Below are 24,496 nucleotides of genomic sequence, written 5' to 3'. Positions count from 1 at the left end.
TGGCCTCGTGACCCATCTTGAGGCATCTTTGACAACGACCCTTGGTACACTGGCCGTTGTGGTGCCTGTTGCAGTTGTTGCACTTTGGAAGATTTCCGCGATATCCACCCTGCCTGTGGCTACCTGACGACTGCTGGTTAGGGCTTTGATAGTTGTCAGTCTTTCGCTGCTGATTCTGGGACTGAACCGAAAATGATGCTTTGCTTGAATCCCCTTCCCATTTCCTCTTGTTGTCACTGAGGGTAACGGGAGTAGCTGAAGGAGTAACTGTAGCAGTAGCGCTGACACGCTTAGGCAGTTTATTCTGATCCACTGCCTGATCGGTGATGCGATGAGCGAGACGCTGGATTTCCTGGATGTTGTCGAGGTTAGCCGAGGTAACGTGGCTCTGGATTTCTGGTGCCAACCCCTTGAGATACATCTCGATACGCTTGTATGGAGGGTCTACCATAGTTGGACACAGCACGGCCAGCTCGTTTGACCGCTTAGTATACGCTTCAATCTCTGACCCAACCATTTTCAAATTATACAGCTCGTCTTCCAACTTGTGAATATCTTCACGCGTGCAATACTCACGCTTGATGAGTTCCTTGAAATCGTTCCATGGGGTGGCGTTAGCAGCTGCCAACCCTAAGATCTGAACTTGGGCGTTCCACCAAGTTAACGCTATTCCTTCCAAAGTGCCGGTGGCAAACTTGACCTTGCGAGCCTCAGGGCACTCGCACATTTCGAATACTGACTCTAGCTTTTCAAACCAATGGAGGAGTCCCACTGCCCCCTCGGTGCCACTGAATGAGCTTGGACGACAGTCCATGAAGTTCTTGAAAGTGCAGACAGGCTGCTGCGCGTGTTGACCTATTGTGTACGAATAGGACAAAGTTAAATACGAGGGTTAATGTAGGATCTAAAGATCCTAGTGTGTCTATACTGCAGGGTATACTACCTGCTTGAGCAGCTGCAAGTGCCGCAACAACTTGAGCTTGAACGAGAGCCTCTAGCTGGGCTTGAGCCATGTTAATTCTTCCGGCCATTGATCTTCATGTCAAAGGCGAAATAGGTGAGAAAAGTTCGCGAATAGTGCGATGACAGAAAAGTGTAAGCACGTAAGGGCTCTTAAGCAATAGCAAATAGTGAGCATTGTAGTCTAAGCATACCGCGAGCAAGGTTCTAAGTAATTCTAGCAAGTAGGCAATAAACATAAACCTTATTACCTAAGATGTCGAGTCTTGCACGTGGAGCGAAGCGTCGTTGTGGATCGTTGAGAGCACTGTTCTGGTTATAGTCTGGTTTTAATAAAAACGTTTTCCCATATTAAAACCAAGTTCTCTATAACCAATGGCTCTGATACCAATCTGTCACACCCCCAAAATCCACCTGCGGAGTATCACCGCTTGGGAGCGTGACTGACCAGGATCAAGCCATCAATCATATTGAACATAGCATAATATAAATAAAATAGTTCGTAAAACCTCATTCAATACAATTGATGTTCCAAACCAAACATAGTATCAATAGCGGAAGCATAAGTAAATAACCCAAAGTAAACCATAAGTTCAAATATTCGAAATGTTAAACATAGTGTTCATGATCCATTGCCCACAACGACCCGCTTCTCCAGTGCAAGCTCCATAAGTACCTAAGGTCCTGCAAGGCATGTAACAGAATGATCAACAAACTAGTTGAGCGAGTTCACAATAAGTAAGTGCGTAACAGTAAGTAACGGGTGGCTCTACTGGGCCGATAGTAAGTTATACAGGTGGGGGCTTCCCATGTTATGTGACCACTAGACTATTCGTATCAACTACTCGTATTATCCCTGTTCTTCTTCCGAGAACAGTAGCGCGTATGGGGTGTACGTAGGTTTTACGCACGTATCCTTCACAACCGAGGATAGGAGACGCGGGGGTGTACGTAGGTTTTACGTACGTATCCTTTGTACCGAGGATAGAAGTAAGTAATGCGTACACGTAGGTTTTACGTGCGTGCCTGACATCCGAGGCAGTAATTGGCATATGACCACGTAGGTGTTATCCTAACCTACGGAACCGTCCTGACATCCGAGGATCATGGTAGGTGATAGTCTAGGAAAAGCATATGTACGTTCTTAGTCAATGGTAACCTTTATCCCATTCCCACGACCCGGGAATCCCATGCCTTAGTAGGAGTGTGAACTCACCTTGGGTTTGCTCGGTATGCTAAGTATGTGCTCAAAGTAAATCAATCACGTCCTAGAGTATGTACGTACACAATCAGTTTGAATTCATATGGTTCACGTATAAGCATCAACAATGATCATCAAGTAGTACACATCACTATTCAACATTACACAAATCATGCATAGCGTTTAACATCAGTTAGTTAACTCAGTTAACACTTAGCAGAAATTCATCAGATTACTGTGCAGGTTATCCAAGTTGGCGAAACAGATTATTTGGCGAAACACATTAATTGGCGAAACACATTCAGTTTCGTCGGACATTCTTTGGCGAATTAGGGTTCTATTTCGTTGACTGTCCTTTGGCGAAACAGTCCAGCTGTTTCGTCAAATGCTCTTGGCGAAACACTCATTCCATTCCGTCAAACAGTCAGTTACGTCCATCAATTTCATCAGTTACGCAGCAACAGGAAACCCTAATCATCTACAGCCGACATATCATCATAAGAAAATCATGCAATCATTATCATTCAGTAACCTTTGATCATACCAATTACATCAAGGCACATATCATCTAACATGAATCCTAACTTACGTATCACAAACCGATTACCTTAACACAAACAACATTTAGCTATGCTCCTGAACATCATGTAATCTAATTCATCATTAACAATATACATATGCATAGATTGTAACCAATAAATCATGCGTTGCGAGTACGGGATTACCATAAACATATATTCACATATGATCCAGGAAATCAAGCATAGACATAACATGAATCAAGAAATCATGAACACGTAAACGACTAACCGAACGGATCGAGGAAGCAACTAAGTCGATTCTAGGCTTCGGGTATGCGAGATCGCCGACACAGAGCAAGGGAGTTCCTAGGGTTTCTGTTTTGCTAAAAGTGTTTCGAATGAAACAGAATACTAGGTAAATACCCCGTGCAACGAGTTGGGCCCTAGCTGGGCTTCAGCGAGACTGGGCCGGCTAATCAGACTGTTTCGTCGAACTGAAGTTGACGAGACAGGCTTCTGTTTCGTCAGTGGGTTATTTGGCGAATCAGCTTCTGATCCGTCGAGTTGTTCTTGGCGAAACACACTATGTGTTTCGTTAAGATATTCAAGTGTTATTAGTTTAAGTTTATCAAACAGACTTCGAGTTATACAATCGAACACATAATCATGCAATCACAGAACACTTTCATTTATCACAACGTATACATTATAAATCAAACAAGTCAAACGACTAATCAGTCAAAGTCAATGGTCAAGTCAACGTGCATTAAATACGAGTCAAAAGGTCGAGTTGTCACAACAGCTGTTACGGAACCCTAGATCAATCGGGTAGAGTATCTAATACGTATCCAGGGGTTACGATACTTACAACGGAGCAGAACTTCGTTATTTAGGGGGATATTATACCCGCGTATAATGCCTACTATATTGTAATTCGAGAGATAAAGTAAGAATTGAGCGAGTTTTGACTGAAGGCCCGATGCCCTCTTATATAGGCCCTGATTTTGGGTTTCACGCGACCCGCGTAAGGTGAGACTACGGGCTACGCGGCCCGCGTAGTAGGGGTATAGGGCTTAGCCCTGATTGGTCATCACCACTAGATCCGCCACGATATTGACACGTGGCAACACCGGGTATCGCCTAAGTTTGGAGCTGTCGCGCCCCGCGTAAGATCTTTAAGGGATCTACACGGCCCGCGGGCGACCTATAAACTTTCTTTTAAATAAATTTTAAATGCTAGCTTGTATTTTGGGCTCGGTTTTCACAAACGGGGTGTATTTTAGGACATATTGGGATATTTTTAAAATATTTTTAGGGTGTCGAAAAATTTAGGAGGGTGTCGGTTTATTTCAGGGTTGTTATAGAGTTGGCCAATCTCGTGACCAGAAACAATTTTCTGTGGATTCAGGGGCTAGACGCCCCGCGGAGGTGAAAGTTAAAACTTAAAAGAGTATGAGTTGACAGAAAGAAATAATTTTGAAAACGCGACGGTTCGCTTTGCAACCGTAAAGTCACGACGGTAACCACCGCATAAACGGTTGGCGATTGAGGACAATCGCCGTAGAAAAGTTTTCAGGTCAGTTTTTTTTCGTTGCTTATTTTTCTGTTGTACGGGAAGTTTTGTCGTTCATGGTGGGGAAGTTTTGTCGTTCATGGTGGTAGGCCGGTGGTGTACGGTGGCGATGGTAGTGGTGGTGGAAGAGGGTGGTTGATTTGTATATCGATTTGTTAATTTGTGTATCGATTCTTAATGCGTGTTCCGTAAATACAAATAAAAGGAATATCCTATTTTGTTCTAAAGTTCAAAAGGAAAACCTATTTCTGTTTCTCGTCATCTATAGTGATTCTTTACATCACTGATATAACCCGGATTTTGTAAAAAAATAAACAAGTTTGTAAAAATGGGTATATCAAGTGTGTAAAGGATGGTTTCTTATGAACAATCCAATTTATAATCAGAGAGTGAGTTTGTTGTTTAGTACCCGGATTGATGAATAAATGGTCTGAATTGCAGAGATGTTATTGACGAGTGGGTTGCGAATTCCTGTGAAGATAGATGAGTGTTCCTGGTGAAGAACAAACGTTGTTTATAACGTGTTAGAAAACAATAGAAAAATTCTATATTAAATCTTTAATCTTGTATTCCATATGATACAAATGTAGCAATACATAGATAATAACTGCCAAATGGTTATTAGTGAACTGCCAAACAGTTAATTGGGGAGGGAGGGTTTATATATCTGGTTTTATAACAATATGTGTTTAATATGACATTTTTTTGTGCATAAGATGATCTTTACCATAAACCCGTGTTTTATAAGTTATTCATAATTTTGTGCATAACGATATACTTCAATAATTTTATTTTACTTTTATTTAGTTTTATCGTGGTAAAGAAAGTATACTAAGTTGTTTAAATTCTTTTTACAAAATACTATTATATTATTAAAAGAAACAGTAAGCATTTTTATAAATTCTGTTATAAAAAAATTAGAGCTTGCACAACGAAAAGAAAGACAACGCATTTTTATAACTTATAATATGAAATGGAAAGCTAAAAGTTTGTTCATAAAGAAATCAACAAGAGCAAACCCGATGCACAACACTTCTTTATATGCTAGATTCAGAGGGTCTCGAGTCAACTTTGGTCTAATGTACGCATCCTTATCCTACATTTCTACACATTATATTCACGACTCTAACGAGTAAAGTATTGACCGTGTTGTTACTTGTTTTTAAGTTTAGTATAGTTTAGGTATCTACGGGCTAATCATAAAGCTATCTTTTTTACCCACCAAATAGTTATCTAACAACAATACAGAGGTAAAGAATAAACTTTGTCCATACATACATGATTTTTATTTTATATAACAGTCATATAAATTAACATAAACAAAATTAAACTCATTTTAAGGGAGTCGTTACTAAATTTAGTAGATTACTTATAATTTCATTAAAAATAGTCTAGGAATTCAAATAGTGAATGTTATGTCTAACTTTATAGATAGATTGTTATAATCACATGAATAAGAACTAATTTTATGTCTAAATCCAGTACAAATGTTAAATAATCAACATAAACCCCACGTTCAATTCTTTTATTGACAATGAGTCGAACCACTAATTATATACAAACTTATAAGTATGCTTCGAAAATAATTATTATTGACAACGACGCATTATATACAAAATTGTCAATAGGAGCACATAGGTTTGAACAATTTGACACCATTATTATATAAATAAAATATAACTATGTATATATATGTATGTACACACCCTATATTCCAACACAATGGTACGAGGTCATGCAAAACTGTACTACGTTTGATTAAATCCAAGACTGGATTGGGTAGTTGCATCTAAATGAATTCAAGCCACTTATATGTGCAAATATGTCTGATGAATCCAGCTTTTCTTCTTCCTTCACCATCACCTACATGTTCATCAAACATATATAAAATTGTTTAAAACATGGCACTACTTCAAAAATCGCAAAGGTGACCGGAATTCACGACTGACATAAACAGTCATAAAATTAGCGACAGGAACTAACTGGTCCCAAAATTTGCGATAGAGATTGTTTACGTCGCCAAACAATCGCATACATAATAACCAAACTTGGTTCGGTGTCGCTAATTCTATACAATAATAAAAAATGATACAAGAGATAAATTGGCCGCAAAATGGACGTAGTTTCCGTTGCAGATATAGTCGATCATTTTAAAAGGTAAAACAAGTTGAAATAAAAGTTAATTTGGTCACAAAACTTTAGCAAATATAGCAACCAAAATAGTTTCAGTCACAAATATAGTTGTCAATTTTGTAAAGTAAATTAAAAATAGTTGTCAATTTTGTAAAGTAAATTAAAAAAATGTAAAAACCCTAGCAGTAAATTAAAAATAATTGTCAATTTTGTAAAGTAAATTAAAAAAATGTAAAAAACCCTAGCTTTTTTTAACGGTCAACGAATCCTCCAAATGATCTACCGGCGGAATTCACCACATCGGGATACATTCGCCTTCCGTACAGGGGAAAACCCCACCTAGGGCCGAAGACACGACAGTACGGTGAGGTAAAACCCGCTCAGTTCAAGGATCGAACTAGCGATCTCCTAAGTCAATTGGAACACCAGATCTCTCCCTTACTACTCCACTACTAGCTCATTGGCATGTAAAAACTCTAGTGGTCGCCAATATAGCAACCGAAATAAACGGTCACAAAGGTTGCTACCGAAAATAATTTGGTCACAAAATTGGTCGCAAATTGCACTAATAAAAAATAAAAATAAATTTCGGTGAAATAACGGTTGCAATTTTATTTTAAAAAAACTTAAAACGGAAAGTGGTTAAAAAAGAATCGCAAAAACCGGTCACAAATAATATTAAAAAACAAAAATAAAATAAAGTTGTCGCCTGTTATGTTCTTACATGCATAGATTTAACATCTTCATCGGTGTCTTCTTCATGGGTGTTGCAGGAGTTTCTATGGTGTTCGCCGAATTCATCGTTCTTGGCAAACCTTCCTCTCACTCGAGGCCTGCTGTCTGCTAGGGTTTTTCGGCAAGCATACTGTAAGAAATACTGTGATTAGAAGATTGTAAAATGGTGAAAATTGGTTGGAATTTGTACCTTGATCTTCTTGCTGAAGTTTCTCTCGTTTCGTTTCTTCATGTATCGATGAATCTTCTCTTTTCGCTCTTCGCTCGTTAGTTTGGTTGTGCCTCTAAAGCTTTCAGATTCCAAACTTGTGATTTCTGGAGGTGCTAATGGATGATTACAACTTCCACCTCCATTGTTAACAAGATGTTGGCTTTCATTGCTAAGTGCCTATAATTCAACAACAAAAGGTTCCAAAGGTTATGAATATAAAAACAAAACCATAACAGGCACTGGCGGATCTAGAAAATCCTTATAGGGGCAGCGTTTCAAAAAAAGGTAATGAAATCGAAAAAACGCCAATTTTTTCCCAAAATTTACACTACCGTCGGAGCGTCAAGGGGTAACTGGGGTTACCCCTTGTCTAGAGGTAGGTCTGCCCCTGATAACAGGCCACCTACCTAGTACAAGCTACTATTTATCTGATATTATTGGTTAGCAGAGTACTAGTGAACCATAACAAGCCACTTGTCTAGTAAAAACTGTTATTTATCTTATCATGTTGGTTAGCAGGGTATTGGTTAATCATAACAGGCCACTTGTTTGGTACAAGCTGCTATTCATTTGGTCCTGTTGGTTAGCATAGTACTAGTGAACCATAACCATAGCAGGCCACCTACATGTTACCTATTTATCTGATCATGTTGGTTAGCAGTGTACCATGGGACCATGAATCTTGAATTGAAGATAGATTAATTAGTTACCTGGAGTTCATTGGAGTTGTAAGGTCGTGGGAGGGGATCCGGGAAGAAGACGCCACCATTATCGCCAAGGAAATCTAGTTCATGCGCTTGAATTTCGTTTGTGAACGACAAACTCCCATTAAAAATCCCACAACTTTCGATCGGTAACATGGAGTTTGAGTTCCTGGATGGGAAGTAGGGAGGATCAAGGAAACAATGGTTAGGGGATGAAGGGATGTTGTTCAAGCGCATGCACTTGGAAGGTGGCATGGACATGCACTCGTTTTCGCATAATCCCATCATAGACAAGACATCGGTTTGATCATTCGGATGAGGGTATGGCATGATAGGACCGTCCATCGCGTATTGAAGTTGGTTTTGGAGTAGAGAGAGATCAAATTGATCTTGATGACTAAAAGGATATTCAGGGAGGTTTGAGAAATCTTGAGGGGCAGAAATTTCATTCTCTATGTTCTTTTCTTCGAATAAGCCGGGATAGTTACCGTTGGCATCGTCGGTGGTGGTGGTGGTGGTCGCGGTTGTGGTGGTGGGTGGGGTAGGGTATTTGATCATATCAGGAGGGAAAGATATACTGTTGACATAAGATGATTGTTCTTCATAACAACAATTAGATGCAGAAGCAACATCAGAGTTTTGTATATTGGTCTCTTGGAATAAATCTGATTCACAAAACTCCAAGATTTGAGCACTCAAAGGGCTAGACACTTGTTCCTAATATCACAAAACAAAACAAAAAAAGTGGAATTAAATTAAACAACATCAACATATGATAATTAGCAAAATCTTAAACATTGTAACTTTTTTTTTCCGAACTTTGTAACATAACACTTCATGTTATATACCTCTAGTTTTCTATACATGTGTGAATATGTTATTTTAGTTATCATCCATCGACTTTAATACCATAACTTAAACCTAACATGATAACATCGTCGTCGATGGTGACAGAGATATTAGTACGAAAAGAAACGATATTTGTGATTACTACATTAGAAAACGACATGTTTTTAATTTGTTTGGTAAAATGATTGAATTTAGGCACGCGGGGAGATGTTCTTTTTGTAGACGTCGACACGCTACTAAACGACAAGTCATGACCAACATCGAAGCCGAATAAATCTTCATCGAGTTTCAAGACTAGTAACAAGTTAAAGAAACAAATTATTTACCATATGAGGTTGGTCAGGCGGATGTATGGCGTCATGCAACATTCTTCTGTTTTATCGCGATTTGGTAATAAAACGCGTAGTAGGAGATTGATATGATGATTCGGATTCGAAACCAATAGCTTTTGAAATCGATCCTTGTTGTGTATGCTCCAAGTAGACGTCTGAAACCATCAAAAACTTGTGAGAAATTAATATTTTCAGATTCAAAAAACAAAAAAGAAAAGAAAAAAGATGAATAAAATATTGTTGTTAGAGAGAGAAAGAAGGAGTGTTGTGAGGAAGAGAGAGAGACAGACGAGTAAGGTGGAGCAAAGGGTACGTACGTTAGATTGGTTAAGGAAACAAAGGTTGGTTATATAATGTTGCATGAATAATGTCCATACATCTCTCCTACAATATCTCCGAACCACACATTGACCATGTCCATATGTGGTTTTGTCTGAACTGGCATTTACTTGCTGACGTGGCACCTAATCAGTCAACTAACAACCTAACTGAATTTCGTTTGACCCATGGAAATTTATAGGCTACAAATGATTTGATGTTATAGATTTGTCCTCTAATAAGCTGGGGCCTCATTAGAAGCAGTCTCTCTATTCCTACGAAGGTAAGACTGTCTATATCTTACCCTACTCAGACCCTACCTTAGTTTTGCTATTAGTAGGATTTACTGAGGGCATGTTTGGCTAAGCTTTTTGAAACAACTTATTGACTTATTGGCTTTTTGAAAAGTCATAAGCTCTAGATAATGTTTGACAATGAGCTTGTATGTGAGGGAAAAAATGACTTTTCCAAAAAGTCACTCCATATTAACTTTTCCAAAAAGCCAATAAGTCAATAAGTTATTTCAAAAAGCTTAGCCAAACATGACCTGAGTATGATGATGATGATGATAGATTTGTCCTATAAAACATATATATTATAGCATTATCATTAGTGGCGAAGCTTGAGATTTCTCACCGGGGGATCGAAAACGTATATACCAAAAACTTTCTATAAAATCAGGGGGTCAAAAACGTATATACCAAAAAATTTCTATACAAAAACTACATACTCTCCACTACTGAGCGAAAAATTCGGCGGGTCGGCCCCGCCAGTTGTAACTTGCGCCCCTGATTATCATAGAACATACGCCAACTAAGTTGACAACTTAAAAACGTACCACCGGGAATATTTTGGCGTAATACGACAACAAATAGAAATTGATTCACAAGTGCGTATCACGACGTTGAATATTTCGCAGTTCGGAATTAGCTTTTGTTTTTGCTAGGTATTACTCCCGAAGAGTGTTCATGCCCGTATATTTCGCAAAAAGATGTCACGTGGCATGTTTTTAGATTGTCCATCTCGCTGGTGTAAGCTACACTTGATATCCAAAGATTTTATGTGTCGTTTTTTTAAACGGTTCATTCGGTCAATATTTATTAGTGAAAACAAAATTTAATGTTTATTTTAGTAGATTTAACTAGTAAAATGTCTATTTTAACATTCACGTGTGTAAATATTCAATATGAAAAAGATGAAAGTGGGTGATTTCCAAAAATATGTACCCATTAAAGTTTAGCAAATTATGTCCCAAACCACACCTTATTGGGTGATGAGGGGATGTGTGAGAATAATTAAAGTGTGCATAAAGAACAACTACACACCAAATCTTTTGATTCCAAGTGCGTAGTTACCTAGGCATATGAAGTTTTGCTTTGTATCCACTTAGTTTAAGTTGTAACAAATATAAAGACCATCTTCATTTGGTAATATCTTGAACCCACTTTTAATCATATATGTACAACCCAAAAGAATCGCACCCATGAGGCTTTTGTTCTTCCAAAGATAGTTGTGTTGTCTCAATCACTTACCTCCCCCAGTCATCGACCTTCCGCACATCTTCCATTTAACCACTTTCGGCAAAATACTTTAGCTTTGGAATCTCGCGTTGGACGTTGCAGGATGAAGGTTGAATAGCTTTGGTGTTTCGTATATTGTTTAAACTCGAACAAGAAAGCAATGGTGTGCTGAATGGTAGCACTTGGCGGTTACAACTCGACAAATGGTGTTGAAAAGCTAGTGTTTGTCGATTAATTATATCGTGTGACATGACAACACATATAGATTGATGGTTCAACAAAAACTTCACATTTACTAATCACATATCACTTTCTTTTGGTTCATGTCAAAAGATTAATTCAAATCCCTTTTTATGGGCGTTTTCTTTTTCACTTTCCATACCCAACCGAATATACCGCCAACCTTACCTCGATTTGGGTTATGATTCGTGTTCAAAGTAACAAAGATGTGTGACATAGCGATGTTTGGTTCGGGCTTTACTTGTTAAACCTATCTTTTGTATTAGCTCGTGCCGTTTAAGACCAAGATTATGCACACATCAACATTTGAAAGACCACTTGAACCAAGGTTTGATCAAACCGAACCATCCATAAGGCACAAATCAATCATCAAGAATTAAACTCATACCAAAAGATTCAAAGAATGCAAGACAACAGCGTCCTTGTTCGGGAAGTATAATTACGTGTGATTTAGCAATCCAAATCTTAGTATTTATATAAAGTTCTATTAATTACATTACATATATTAAACCATGAATAGACAAGTATAACACAATCAATGCTAACACACCCAGTGGTCGTTAGGATTCTAATAATAGATGGTCGCATAAATTAACTAAATCTAAAACAATTAACCTAAATAAAGGGAGGATAAATTAACTAAATCTAAAACAATTAACCTAAGAAATTAATGACTATTTCCGTAAACAATAAAAAGAAAGAAAACAATTATATTAAATTAATCTAATGAACAAAGGAATGCTAGAATTTTTAGGGGGATTGTTTATACGACAATGTGGTGTATATGGCTCCAAAGGAATGCTAGAATTGTCAATAATAAGTCCCGAATAGCGATTGAGGTGGTGGAAAACATTAAATCCCTGTCGTTTTTTTGGTTTTGGCATAGGTCTAAATTAAAATGTATAGATTGGAATGGCTGGTGTAAATATCCGTTGAACTTGATGTAATCTCGTGTGTGCTCGCCGGTCCTTGATTGAGGATCGTGTGTTGCGTTGTGTGTGAATGAAATTTATCTTTCAAAAAAAACAAAGAATGGTTACTTTCCAATGTAGGAGGAAAAGAAATTTAATTAAGGAATAATTATCTGTGTAAAAGAAATTTAATTAAGGAATAATTATATGTGTAGCTCTTATGGTAAATTCAGGTTACGGCTTTTATCCATAATAATTTTAAGAGTAAACTTCTATTTTGCTCCATGTGTTTTGTTGGTTTAACGCTTTTGCCTCAAACCTTTAAAAACGGACAGTTTACTCCCTGATCTATACAACCTATCTCTATTATACTCTCCACCTCAAACGCCGTTCATTTCAAACGTTAAAGTACTGTCATGTGCCCCTCATGTTAGGGGCAAATCTATCATTTCCCAGCCCTGATTCAGTATTATAGTCTTTATTCTCCTAACTTTCAATACATTTTACAAACCCTAGAAAATTCATCAGACTCCAACGACGAAGGCGATCAACCATTAAAGTCCAATGTCGCTGTGGTACATTCGTCCTAAGGGACAACAGTCACCTGTTGAGAAGCTATATGGTGAGTTTTCTAACCCTAGCCTCTAAAATTGTGATTTTTTTCTACAATTTGCACAATGTTAAAGTTATAATGGTTTCCTTTTTCTTATGATTTTTTAGTTAACACCAAATTGTTCTCACTGAAGATTCATCATGGGGGTTCTTTCACAAAGTTTCCCAGAAGGATGTATGTGAACGGTAAGGTATACTATGTTGACAAGGATGAATTTTTAGTTCATGAAGTAAGTTATATGTTGTTAGAACTAGGTTACCTAGAAAAGGAGTTGATTTTTTACCATTTCAAAGTATTTGATGAAGATTTGAACTTTGGTTTGAAGGCTTTAGGAAATGACTCTGATGTGATAAGTTTTTTGTCTTGTGTGGATGATCATAAGCTGATGGAAATATATACTGAGCATGGCCAAACTTCAGTTGAAACATATTTCATGTCTTCAAATTATAAAGTTAGGATAGATGAAATAGGTGATGATGGAGACAATGATGGTAAAACAGTTAGGAGTACACAAGAAATACTAGCAAATGCATCTAGGAGACTAGCATTAGAGTACAATGTAGGTGATTCTGGAACAAGTCATGTAGTGGATGCTGGAACAATCAGATATTGGATGTTGGAACAAGTCAAACTGAGGTGGTATTAGATGCTGGGATTAACCTAGGTGAATTAGATCAAAGTCAAGTAGTGAATCCTGGTGAGGGAAATGGTAATGTTGATAGACATGGTAATGGGGATGATGATGGAGATGGGGATGATGATGATGGAGATGGGGATGAGGAGGGAGGTAGTGAGGGAAGTGATTATGTTGCTTAGGGGGATGGTGAGGGTAGTGAAAATGAAGATGAGAGCCTAGATAGTGAACCTGCTGATATTGTTGAAGAGAAAGATGATTCCGATGATTCAGATTACCTGGTAGATGAAGATAATATGATTTCTGATGTAGAGGTTGATATGCATGATTTCAAAATTTATGTGGACCATGACCTTGAAGAAGAGCCTTTAGAATACAATGAAGTTAGTGATGTAGATGGCATGGGATTATGCACATTTAGATGAGTTTGACAGCCTAACAGATGAAGAAAATGACCCACCCATGAAGAAAAAGTTGAGAAGGGAAAGAAGGAAACAAAAAAGGAGAAAAGATAGAGTGGATGACCCATTCTATCTTGGCCAAGTTTTTGCTGAAAGGAAACAAGTAAGGGATCTTGTTAAGAAATTGGCTGTGTCTAGCAAAAGGCAACTAAAGATTATTAGGAACAATCCAGTAAGGTTTCGGGTAATTTGTGAAGGGTTTAAATCAGAATTTGGTAAAAGTGGGGTTAGTAAGGGTAAAAAGGTCAATTCAAAATCAAGTGGTGATAAAGGAGAATCTTCAACCAAAAGTGGGGTCCCAAGAGAGTGGGTCCCAAGGGTAAAGGTGGTGCTTTATTGCTGTGTACATACTGATTTCAAAGAGTCAATGACCTTCGACACCAAAGGCTACAGATATATTTGAGAAGATAAAGGTGAAGGCTGCTGATATGTCTATCCAATGGAATTCTGTGGACAAGTACCAGGTTAAAGGGAACTCACCGGAGCAGTAAGTTGTTGACATGGCAGACAAAACCTGTTCTTATAGAAGGTGGGAATTAACTGGTATTCCTTGTAAGCATGTTGTGGCTGTGATATGGTACATGGATGCACATGGGATAACAGTGGATGCTCCAGAGGAATGGGTTTCAAAGGTGTATTGGTTAGAAACTTCGAATAACATAGTGGACCCTATCAATGGAATAAATATGTGGACACCTTCTGCTTGTCCGACAACTCTTATACCACCAAAGCACCATAAACAAGTTGGTAGGCCAAGAAAGAAGGGGAAGAAAAATGCAGAAGAATTGTCTGAACAGGCATCTTGTCACACCCCAACCGATGGCGGAATTATCGGGGCGCGACACTGAGCGAAACAGATTGTCCAAGAGAATCCATAACGACTATTAGTGACAATATATTTAACGTTAAAGTCCCATACCAATAACATATAAAGCATAAATAGTTATTACAGACATTGTTCTCAAAGACAAATAAATTGTTCCGACAACTCAGATTTTATTGAATGACGTTTCTAGACCACCTACTTGATTCACCAAGCAAAGCATCCTAATCAACCTGTCACATACGTTAAAATAGAGTCAATACACAGAGTGTAAAGGTGAGTACACAAGTTTAATAGCATGTAGTATAGTGAAAGCGTTTACGCATAACCAGCATGTAACACGTAGAAATGTGAAGCAGGTAAGCTATCGACAATTACATATGCAACCGACATGACTGTGAGTGTAGAATGCGCAACACATTATCACCACTGTGACCATGTGAAGTAAAACCCTTAACAACCTGTAAGAACTCTCACTAAAAATCAATACTTATTATGTTAATTATCCTATAAGGAAACCCTAATTGAGAAACCCAAGTAATTCTGCATAAAACCTAAAATTTTCAGAACAATCAGAATCAAGATCAGGGCCCCTAAAACTCGGGGGGGGGGGGGGGGGGTAAAACCTAGCTGATGATTATCTCAATAACTTGCTGTAGAAGTCGAAAATTGAAAAACTGTCAACTCAGCCAAGCTAGTTAGGGGCGTGGCTACCCTATGGAGTAGGGTGACCCCTCGCGCTACGCGACGCCCAAGGGGGGTACCCCTAGCGTCACGCGAGGGGGGTCAAATTTTGTGTATAAATAGAGGGGGTTGGCAATCGAATTTTGGCACTTGAACGACGTTAAAACTCAAATTATACGCTGAGTTATAGCAGAAACAGTCCTAAACGCACACAATTCACGAAGTGCTGCCGCAAACAGGGTAATAACTCGATCGCTATTACGATACAACGTCCGATCGATTGAAACTATCCAACAGATGTTTAAGTGCTGCCCACATTAGGGTTATACTATGTTATTCGTCGTGATTTCGACTTGAATGTTTGAGTGCTGTCCGAATACGGGCTATACTCTGTCATTCGTTGTGAATCCGCTGGATGTTTAAGTATCGCACCTTGTCATTAGTTGTGAGGGTTTTAATCTCGTGAATTGTCGTAACTGCTGTATTAGTTACTAACCCATTTTATGTGCATTGTTAATTAAATTAGGTTAAACAAGGCTAATCAGTAGGCTTATACACTGCTTGTTAAATCTGCAATGTGAGTCATTATCTTTTTATCAACTGTTTTACAATACTCCAAATTATTTTCAAAGGTTATAATTACAGGGATTAAGTCGTGGTTATCTTAATCAATGGCTAGTGGGGTATTGTGCACATTACTAATTTCTCACAGGGTTAGGCTAATAAGCCCTAACACAGGTTAGGCATATAAGCCCTAACAGGGATAATCATCACTAATTGGGTGACAGGACCCAATAGTGGTATGATCATCGTCACCAGGAGGTGACACGACGCCATATAATAATAAGATAAAAACCATTGTAATCGCTCTTATGCTGTAATTTATAACTAGGTGTCATTTTATCAAAATGAATGATTCACTCAGTATTTCCCCGCTGACAAAACCTTTTTCAAACATGTTTCAGGTGATCTGTTGTAAACCAGGAAAAAGTGCCGTGAAGCACAACAAGCTTAAAGGAGTGGCTTAATATAAATAAATAAAGAAACATGTTTTGTAAAATAAAGATTTCCCAGTGAAATCACTTTATTGTAAATTACGGGATTTTATCCCTAAATTATGTAAATAAAATAAACGAGCGTTTTTAGTATTAAAAGATCCTGTATTTAAAGACTTCCGCTGTCACCTAAATTAAATACCACGGGATTTCCTGCCTCGTGGCTCTGGACCGGGTCAAACCGGGGCTGAGGGACGTGACAGGAAAAGGTGGTATCAGAGCCACTGATTTAAGCTTACCACTGATTTACGCCTTTTAAAGTAATTAAGGAATATTTACGAATTTCTAATTGTCATTCTGTGAATATGTGTTTTATTAACTGATTAATTGTTAGTTACAGTATGGGTAAACAAAGACTTTCTGCTATCTACCACAAATTAGATACTGCACCTAAAGAAAAAGGAACCTCTTCCTCAAAATACCCAGCCAATCTGGAAGAAGGGATCTTTGTCCGAAAGGCACAATATGAGAATCCTCTTACTCCAGAGAAAAGAAATTCGATTATTAGGAAAAGTCAGAAACCCCAATACAAGAAAGTGAGGTTTAATCCAAAAATCCAGGAAATAGGCAATAATCCACCTTGGGAAGACAAATTAGATGAAAAATGGGTAGATCTTTATATGTTAGCTACTGTAGCAGGGAATGCAAACCTCTAAACTACCAATAAGCCTGATCTAGTATTAGCATCTCTATCCAGAAAAACACTACTTCGTAAATAAATAATAAATCCTAGTGTGTTTTAAATTTCCCGTTATCCTTTGTAAAATTAGTTTTTCGATATGCAATAAACGGAATATTTATTTAAATTTCCTTATAAGATTTTAACTTAGCATTTTTGTGCATTTTGCATATATGCTAAACAACATGAGTGAGCTATTTGAAGCATTTCAGAATCTCAATCTCTATCCAGTACCCATCGAAGTCTCCAATGACTTTACTGGTTACTTTGCTGATGTAGAAGAACCTATGGAATTCCAAGCTCTACCTCCGGAGAAAACAAAGCCTAAAAGAAAAAGATATGTAGGATGGAGGAAAGTACGTAGGAGGAAGCCAGTAACTAGGAAACTTCCAAAGATAGAAAACCCTGTGGATAAAGGAAAAAGGATCGAGACTAGAGAAAGTTCTAGGCCAGCAGGGATAGACATCGGGGAAAATTTTAAGCCAAAGGGAATAGAAATTGGAGAAAGCTCTAAACAAACTGAAGAAATAACATTTCAAGAAGAAATAGATCGCCTACTGGCAAGTTGTGATGTCATTAGACCGATCAACAACAATTTCTACTCTTATCCTGCCGAAACCCAACAATTTCGACCTTTAGGAGAAATGGAAGATTGGTGGACGAACGACTGGCAGTTCCAAAACATAATCAATAGTCCTTATACCTTTCTCCCTTAGTTTGATCCAGAACCTATCCCCAATCCGCCAATGAGCAACGAAAACTTAGTCGAACTCCGCCAGTTTGGTGAAGAACTGATAGGTACAGGGAATAGGATCCGAGAAATAGGAGAACAAATTTCCTGGAAATACGACGAAAGGGAGCGTCACTACTGACATGCCAGTTGACAAAGAAATAGTGGGTTAAGAAGCTGTGGTTGTATAATAACAAGTAGTAACAAACATATAACACTATAAAATAGAAATAAAACGTTGTAAGATAAACAGTGTGTAAGGATGCCTATATAATCTATAAAACTGAAAGTCGAGAAATCCACAATTTTGGCTATATATATGTGTTGTAAAATTTTATGTGTATATGTGTAATTATTTGTTATACCAATTATTGATATTAATAATTTACACTTATAATAATTACCAGATGGAAAACGCTAATGAACCAGTTAATGAAGTAAAACCAATCTGAGCAAAATCAGGAAAATCAATATATGACTAGGCAAGATATTGAGAACATTGTTGCTCAAGGGATAGCCAATGCTATTCTAGCAATCATGGCTGCTGCTCAGAAACCTGCTGAACCTCAACAAATCATTCCTAGTAAACGTACTCCAGAAGATAACGGTAGTAATAGCATAAATGGAGGTGGAAATCATAACGAGAATAATCCACGGCAAGCCCCACTTCTTAAGAAAATGAAAGCTGCAACGCCTGGTTGCACTTACAAAGAATTTCTTGCCTGTAAGCCAGCATAATTTGCAGGTAATGAAGGAGCCACTGCAGCACTGCGATGGTTAGAGAAAACCGAAGCAGTAATTGCAATAAGTAAATGTGACATGGACGATCAAGTCATGTATGCGTCAAATTTGTTCAAAGAAGGGGCGCTAGAATGGTGGAACACGGTATTACAAGCAAAAGGAAGAAGGATGGCCTATGCTATGAACTGGGAAGAATTTAAGAGTCTTGTAGAAAGAAAATTCTGTCCCGAATATGAAAAAGATCAAATGACAAATAAGTTCCTAAATTATCGTATGACGGGTGTAGATTGTCACGGTTATACTTCGACATTTTTTGAATATGCTAGAGTGGTACCAACCCTGGCTCCGCCAGAATCGGTGCTTATTTCCCGCTATGTTTGGGGACTAATTAGCGAAATTCGTAATATCGTTAAAGCTGCGAGACCTCACACTATAGACGATGCTGTGGAATTAGCTAATACTTTAACCGATGAACTGGTACGCACAAGAGAAGAAGATCGGAAGAAAGAAGTAGCTCAAAAGATTACCCAAGGATTCCGTATGGGTAACCGTAACAACTTCAAAAGAAAGGGGACTGGACAATCCTCCACTGGACCATTTTGCAATTCTTGCAAAAAGAAGCATTTTGGAAAATGCAAGGGATATTGCAACTTTTGCAAAATTCCGGGGCATCGAGAGGAAGACTGCAGGAGGAAGAAATTCATAGTATGCTACAACTGCGGAGAAAACGGACATTTCAAGACAGAATGTCCTAAGCTAGTTAAACCAGCAGACAATAAAGCTAAACCAGCAGACAGAAATACTAAGAAGAATGCCAGAGCATTCCAACTGACCACCCAGGAAGCAGAACTCATTCCAGATGTGATAGCTGGTACGTTCTTAGTTCATGACGTGTTTGCAAAAGTATTATTTGGCTCTGGTGCAAACCAAAGTTTTATCAATACTTCATTCTGCTAAGCTCTTAATTTACCCTTAACCACCCTTAGGCAGATTTTTACAATCAAAACGACAGATGGGAATTCTGTTAACATAAATAAGGTTTTGCGAGAAGGAAAAATAGAACTTTTAGGCCATAAGTTTTCTGCGAATCTGTTACCTATGAAATTAGCCGGATTTGATGTAGTGTTAGGATTGGATTGGTTAGTAGCCAACCATGCTCGAATCCTTTGTGATAAGAATTCCATAGAAATTCGTACCCCCACAGGAGAGGTAATTTTAATTACAGGAGATAAACCTCGAAAGCCACTAAAATTTATTTCAGTAATGAAATTGGCTAGTTATTCAAGAAAACAAGAAGTAGTGTATATGATTTCCATAATCATTAACACTAAAGGTAAGGAACTTCAGGACATCCCTGTAGTCTCAGAATACAAGATGTCTTTCCAGAAGAATTACCTGGATTACCACCCGATAGAGAAGTAGAGTTTAGGATTCATCTAATTCCTGGAACTACACCACTAGCCAAGGCACCTTATCGATTAGCACCCACTGAAATGCTAGAACTGAAAAAGCAATTAGATGAATTATTAAGCAAAGGATTTATACAACCAAGTTCCTCTCGATGGGGAGCTCCAGTGTTGTTTGTGAAAAAGAAAAACGGATCGATGCGGATGTGTATTGATTATAGGGAACTAAATAAGGTTACAATTAAGAGTCGATACCCATAATGTTGGTCCCTCGGATGGGATCTTCTTGTTCGTAAACGTAGTTGAATCGTAAAGTGATCAATGCGCGGAATTCATGTAATCACATAGCAGATATACAAAGACAACATTCTAATTTGAATCACCGTCTGATATTCTATTGAATGATGTGAAAATGTACAGGAGCCAGAAAGAACTCAGACATACAAAAGGTAGGTAGCAAGTGAAAGTGTCAAAAGGTTCTAAATAAACTGACCTACCAGCTATTTATAGGCAAGGACAGAATAAGAGAGTGCTGGCCGATCGGCTGGGCTAGCCGATCGGCTGACAATGCTAACCGATTGAATAGCCTGCTCGATCGGCCGGGCTGTCCAATCGGCTGGGCTAGCCGATCGGCTGGCAGCATAAGCACTTAACAAAAACTTCACCGTATTCTGTCCTGCTTTACATACAAACATACAAAATACATACACAACTAAACAAAATATGACTACATGCTGACGGAAGCTACAGACGTTATTGCACTAACAGACTCCCCTCGGATGTAGCTGTAGTTCCTTCCAACATAGTCTTTATTTCCTCCTGTTGCGTCTCCTCTCTTTAGCCTTTTGTCTCCTCTGTTCAGCTCGTTCCTCTAACATTCTTTTTCTTTTATGTCTGCCCTCATTTATCCACCATTTTCGGTATTTTGGGTCGCCATCACGCTTTCGATCCCACTTTGGAATTTTGTTCTCTTCAGATTCGATAGGCGTTTGATCAGTAGGCGGCACATACCTAAGATTTCTTCTTCCCCTCTCTGCAGCTTTTTTAGCTATCTCTTTCTGTCTTTGACTTCGCTTGTATGCCTTTAGAAATTCATCAACTTCAAGATCTCTCCATTTTGTCTTCCAATTTTTCCCTGAATTGATTTCTTTTGCGAAGCAAACATCTATCACTCCTTGATACTGCATAGCTATCTCTTTGTCTTTCTTATCATAGATTATCTTGTTGACAAACAGACAATTTATATCTTTCTTTGAACAGTTGACCAACCACATAGGATCCAAGATACTTCTTCTTCGACCTTCTCCAGTGGTCTTGTCATACAAAGAAATAACTGCTTCAGCTGTAGAGGGATTGTATAGCCAAGCTTGAAATAGATCGTAAAAATCTTGTTCAATGGCTCTGAGTGGCATATTTTTCAAACACCTTGGAGGCTTTACATCCAACGTAATGTCTTTCTCTCCACTCTTCAAGTAAGTAACAATCTGCTTCGGATATTGTGGTTTCCAATCTGGATAATTGTTCTTTGCTTGCCATTTGATGTAATTCCACAAATCCTGATCACGTTCTCGAACTTCTGGACCGTAGTAGTATTGCTTGATATTCTTTGTAACCACCAACTCATCTACGTCCCACCAGGGTAAAGTAGCTATATCAGCTAAGAATTCAAAGTACTGTACACCCTGCTCCCTTCTGATTGCATAAACTTTCAAGTCTTCCAAATATCCCCAAGATAGAATATCTCCCCAAGAAAGATCTTTGCTATGAGTGAAGTATTGAAGAGCCCTAAGAGTCTTTCTTTCTTTTGGCATATTCTTGAACCATCGTTTTCTTTCTTCAGCTGTTATCTCTTTAGGAACCGGTTCAGGAATATCTGCTGTAGAAACCCTTTCTTCAATCTTTCTTCTCAACTCATCTTCATTCTTTTCTTGAAACAATTCAGTAAACGTAGGGAATGCAACATCTTCCCCTTCATAATGAAAATCTACTCTATCTTCCTCTGAATCTGACGCGTTTTCAACAATCACTTCATCATAATGATCAGCTTCATGAGGGTATCTAGGCTCAAAATCTTTTGCAGGTGAATGAGGAATTTCATCTTCAATGTCAAATTTAAAATTTCCATCTTCCAAACCCAATTCCTCTAGCATTTCAGCCCGTGTTCTTTTAACCTCTACCTCTCCTTGTTGTTTACCAGATAAGTAAATGACAGTAGGGTTAGAAAGAAGTACCTGATCAACAGATTGTTTTCCAGACGACGATGCTTCATATTCAACTTCATCCTCCTGCTCATTTATTTCACTGTTCATCAACTCATCCACTCTTTCTTGAACATTTGGTTCTCTGATTAATAAACCCGAAGCACCTTGATCATTGTCGTCATCGTCTTTGTCATCTTTATTAGACTTGTCATCATCTTTGTCATCAGATTTATCTTCATCTTCCTTTTCCTCTTCTTCATCCTCCTCTTCATCATATCCGAACAACTCTTTATCAGAATCTTCATCCACATTCTCACCACGAGCTATTCTTCCCTTTCTTTTTCGATCAAGAAACTTTAACAACTTTGCCACTTCTTTTGAATTGTATGGCACAGGGTAAGCATTGCCAATTAACACAAATTTGTCAGTTGTATACTCCAGCAATAATACTTCCCTTGCTCTTCTTCTTCTTTGAATAATTTCAATTCTTCGAAGAATATTTTCAACAATTACTGGCTCAGAAGGCTCACCGACAATTACGAATTCAGGTTCATGAGGCTCTTCAGCATCTACCATCTCCTGATCATCTACAACTGGTTCTACAACTTCAATCATTTCAACATCAGGCTGTGAAGAAGAACCTCCAACCTCTAGTTGACTTGAAGATGCATCAACTACCTCAACCTCTTCAACTATTCCTTTGTTTTTTAGATTTGCTTCTTCAGCCATTTGACGTTCACGTTCCAATCTCCTTTCATTAGCTCTTATCACATCTATTTCGTCAAAAGCAGCATGAATGTTCATCTTTAGATGGCTTTCAACTACAGCAACCAGCATCTGAAGTTGTTGATCTTTCATTACTTTCTCAGCTTTCATAGCTTCCATCTCCAACTTCATAGCCTTCATCTCATTCGACGAAGCTTCACTCATCTCATTTAGAAGCTGATTTAATGTTTGATTTACATTCTCCAGATCCTTTATCTTGGCATTCAAAGAAGGTATCTCTTGAGTTAACGAATCAAACACTTTAGAATTTCCCTCGACATCATCCTTCATTTGGTTCATCCTTTTCTCCTTTTCAACCAATGCTGCAACTATTTTATTGTGAGCTTCCATCAAATCATTAATTTGACTTTTCAGCATATCACGTTCTTTCTCAGCTTTTGCTTTCTCTTTCTCCAGTTCTTTAACTTTCTTCATCAATTCTTTAACCGCTTGATCATTGAACATATCATTTTCACCTTCAGGCATATCTTCAGAGAAAATACCAGTAACCGGACCAATATTGTCAAAATCAAAGTTAAAATCTTCTACTTTCTGATGCGATGACTGAGGAATATCTTGTTGAACAGGTTTTGGACTAGCAGCTCTGAATCCAGTGATCTCTACATAATCATCATCACCTGTCTTCATTTCTGTTCCTACAACTGGAACTTCTTTTGCTTTCACCTCCGGTTCTTTTGGAACATCAACACTTAGTGATTTTTTTTTTCTGAACATGTTGAGCTGCCTTTCCTTCTTTATCTTTTTGAATCTCAGCTCCTGATTTCTTTGATCTGACATTTCTGGGAATTATACCAACTGGAGCTGCCTTTCATTTCTTTCTCTGTCTCTTTGACTTTTCAGGATCATAAGAAAAATCTTCTTCATCTGAACCTTTTTGTTTCTTTGACGGTCTTTTCTTCAACTGAACTTTTCCTTTACCTACAGTTTCAGGAATTAATTCAGATTCAGATTGAGTAGCTTCAGAATCTCCATCACTTGAACTCCTTAAAGCTTCTGTTTCTGGTTGAACCCTTGTAACCTTTTCAGCATGAACACTTGTTCCTTGAGCTTGTTGTGCTGCAATCTCTTCATTCTTTTTCAAATAACTTTCCAAAGATTGCTTTAATAAATCAGCACCTTGTTCAATCACCACAGATGGCTCTAGAACTGTCTCATCAATTAACTTCTGCTGTGGCTCTCCAGAAGACCCTACAAGACAAACATAGACAACAAGATTAGTAACATTTAAATCATATGTGATCTAACTGTCTTAATGCTCTCCCTTTCACTATACCCTTTTCTCCTTCTTTAGGAATAACACGCAGGGGATGACTTAGGTGTCCTTTTCCTTTTTCCATCTCTAACATGCCACCACCTAGTCTTTTTCTCAACCATCTCATTCATCTTTGAGTCTTCATTGTCTGAGTTGCTGTCGTCATGCCTCCATTTATCGTTTTCAGGAGCAACATATGCTTTATCTTTTATTCTGCAAATCA

The 24,496-nt window shown here is 38.1% G+C and overlaps 1 protein-coding gene across 1 annotated transcript; it reads right to left on the bottom strand.

Moving 5' to 3' along the window:
* Positions 1 to 5,847: 5,847 nt before the first annotated feature.
* LOC110908504 lies at positions 5,848 to 8,756 on the bottom strand. Its single transcript, XM_022153460.2, has 4 exons — positions 8,045 to 8,756; positions 7,314 to 7,511; positions 7,113 to 7,253; positions 5,848 to 6,118 (listed from the first exon to the last, which is right to left on the bottom strand). The coding sequence occupies exons 1-4, from the start codon at positions 8,594 to 8,596 to the stop codon at positions 6,014 to 6,016; spliced, it is 996 nt and encodes a 331-aa protein (XP_022009152.2). The 5' UTR covers positions 8,597 to 8,756; the 3' UTR covers positions 5,848 to 6,013.
* Between the last annotated feature and the right edge of the window lie 15,740 nt (positions 8,757 to 24,496).

This window comes from Helianthus annuus, chromosome 14 (assembly GCF_002127325.2).
Source record: "Helianthus annuus cultivar XRQ/B chromosome 14, HanXRQr2.0-SUNRISE, whole genome shotgun sequence".
NCBI classification, from domain to species: domain Eukaryota; kingdom Viridiplantae; phylum Streptophyta; class Magnoliopsida; order Asterales; family Asteraceae; genus Helianthus; species Helianthus annuus.
Note: the sequence above shows the minus strand (reverse complement) of the source record. Positions and strands in the feature narration are given on the sequence as shown.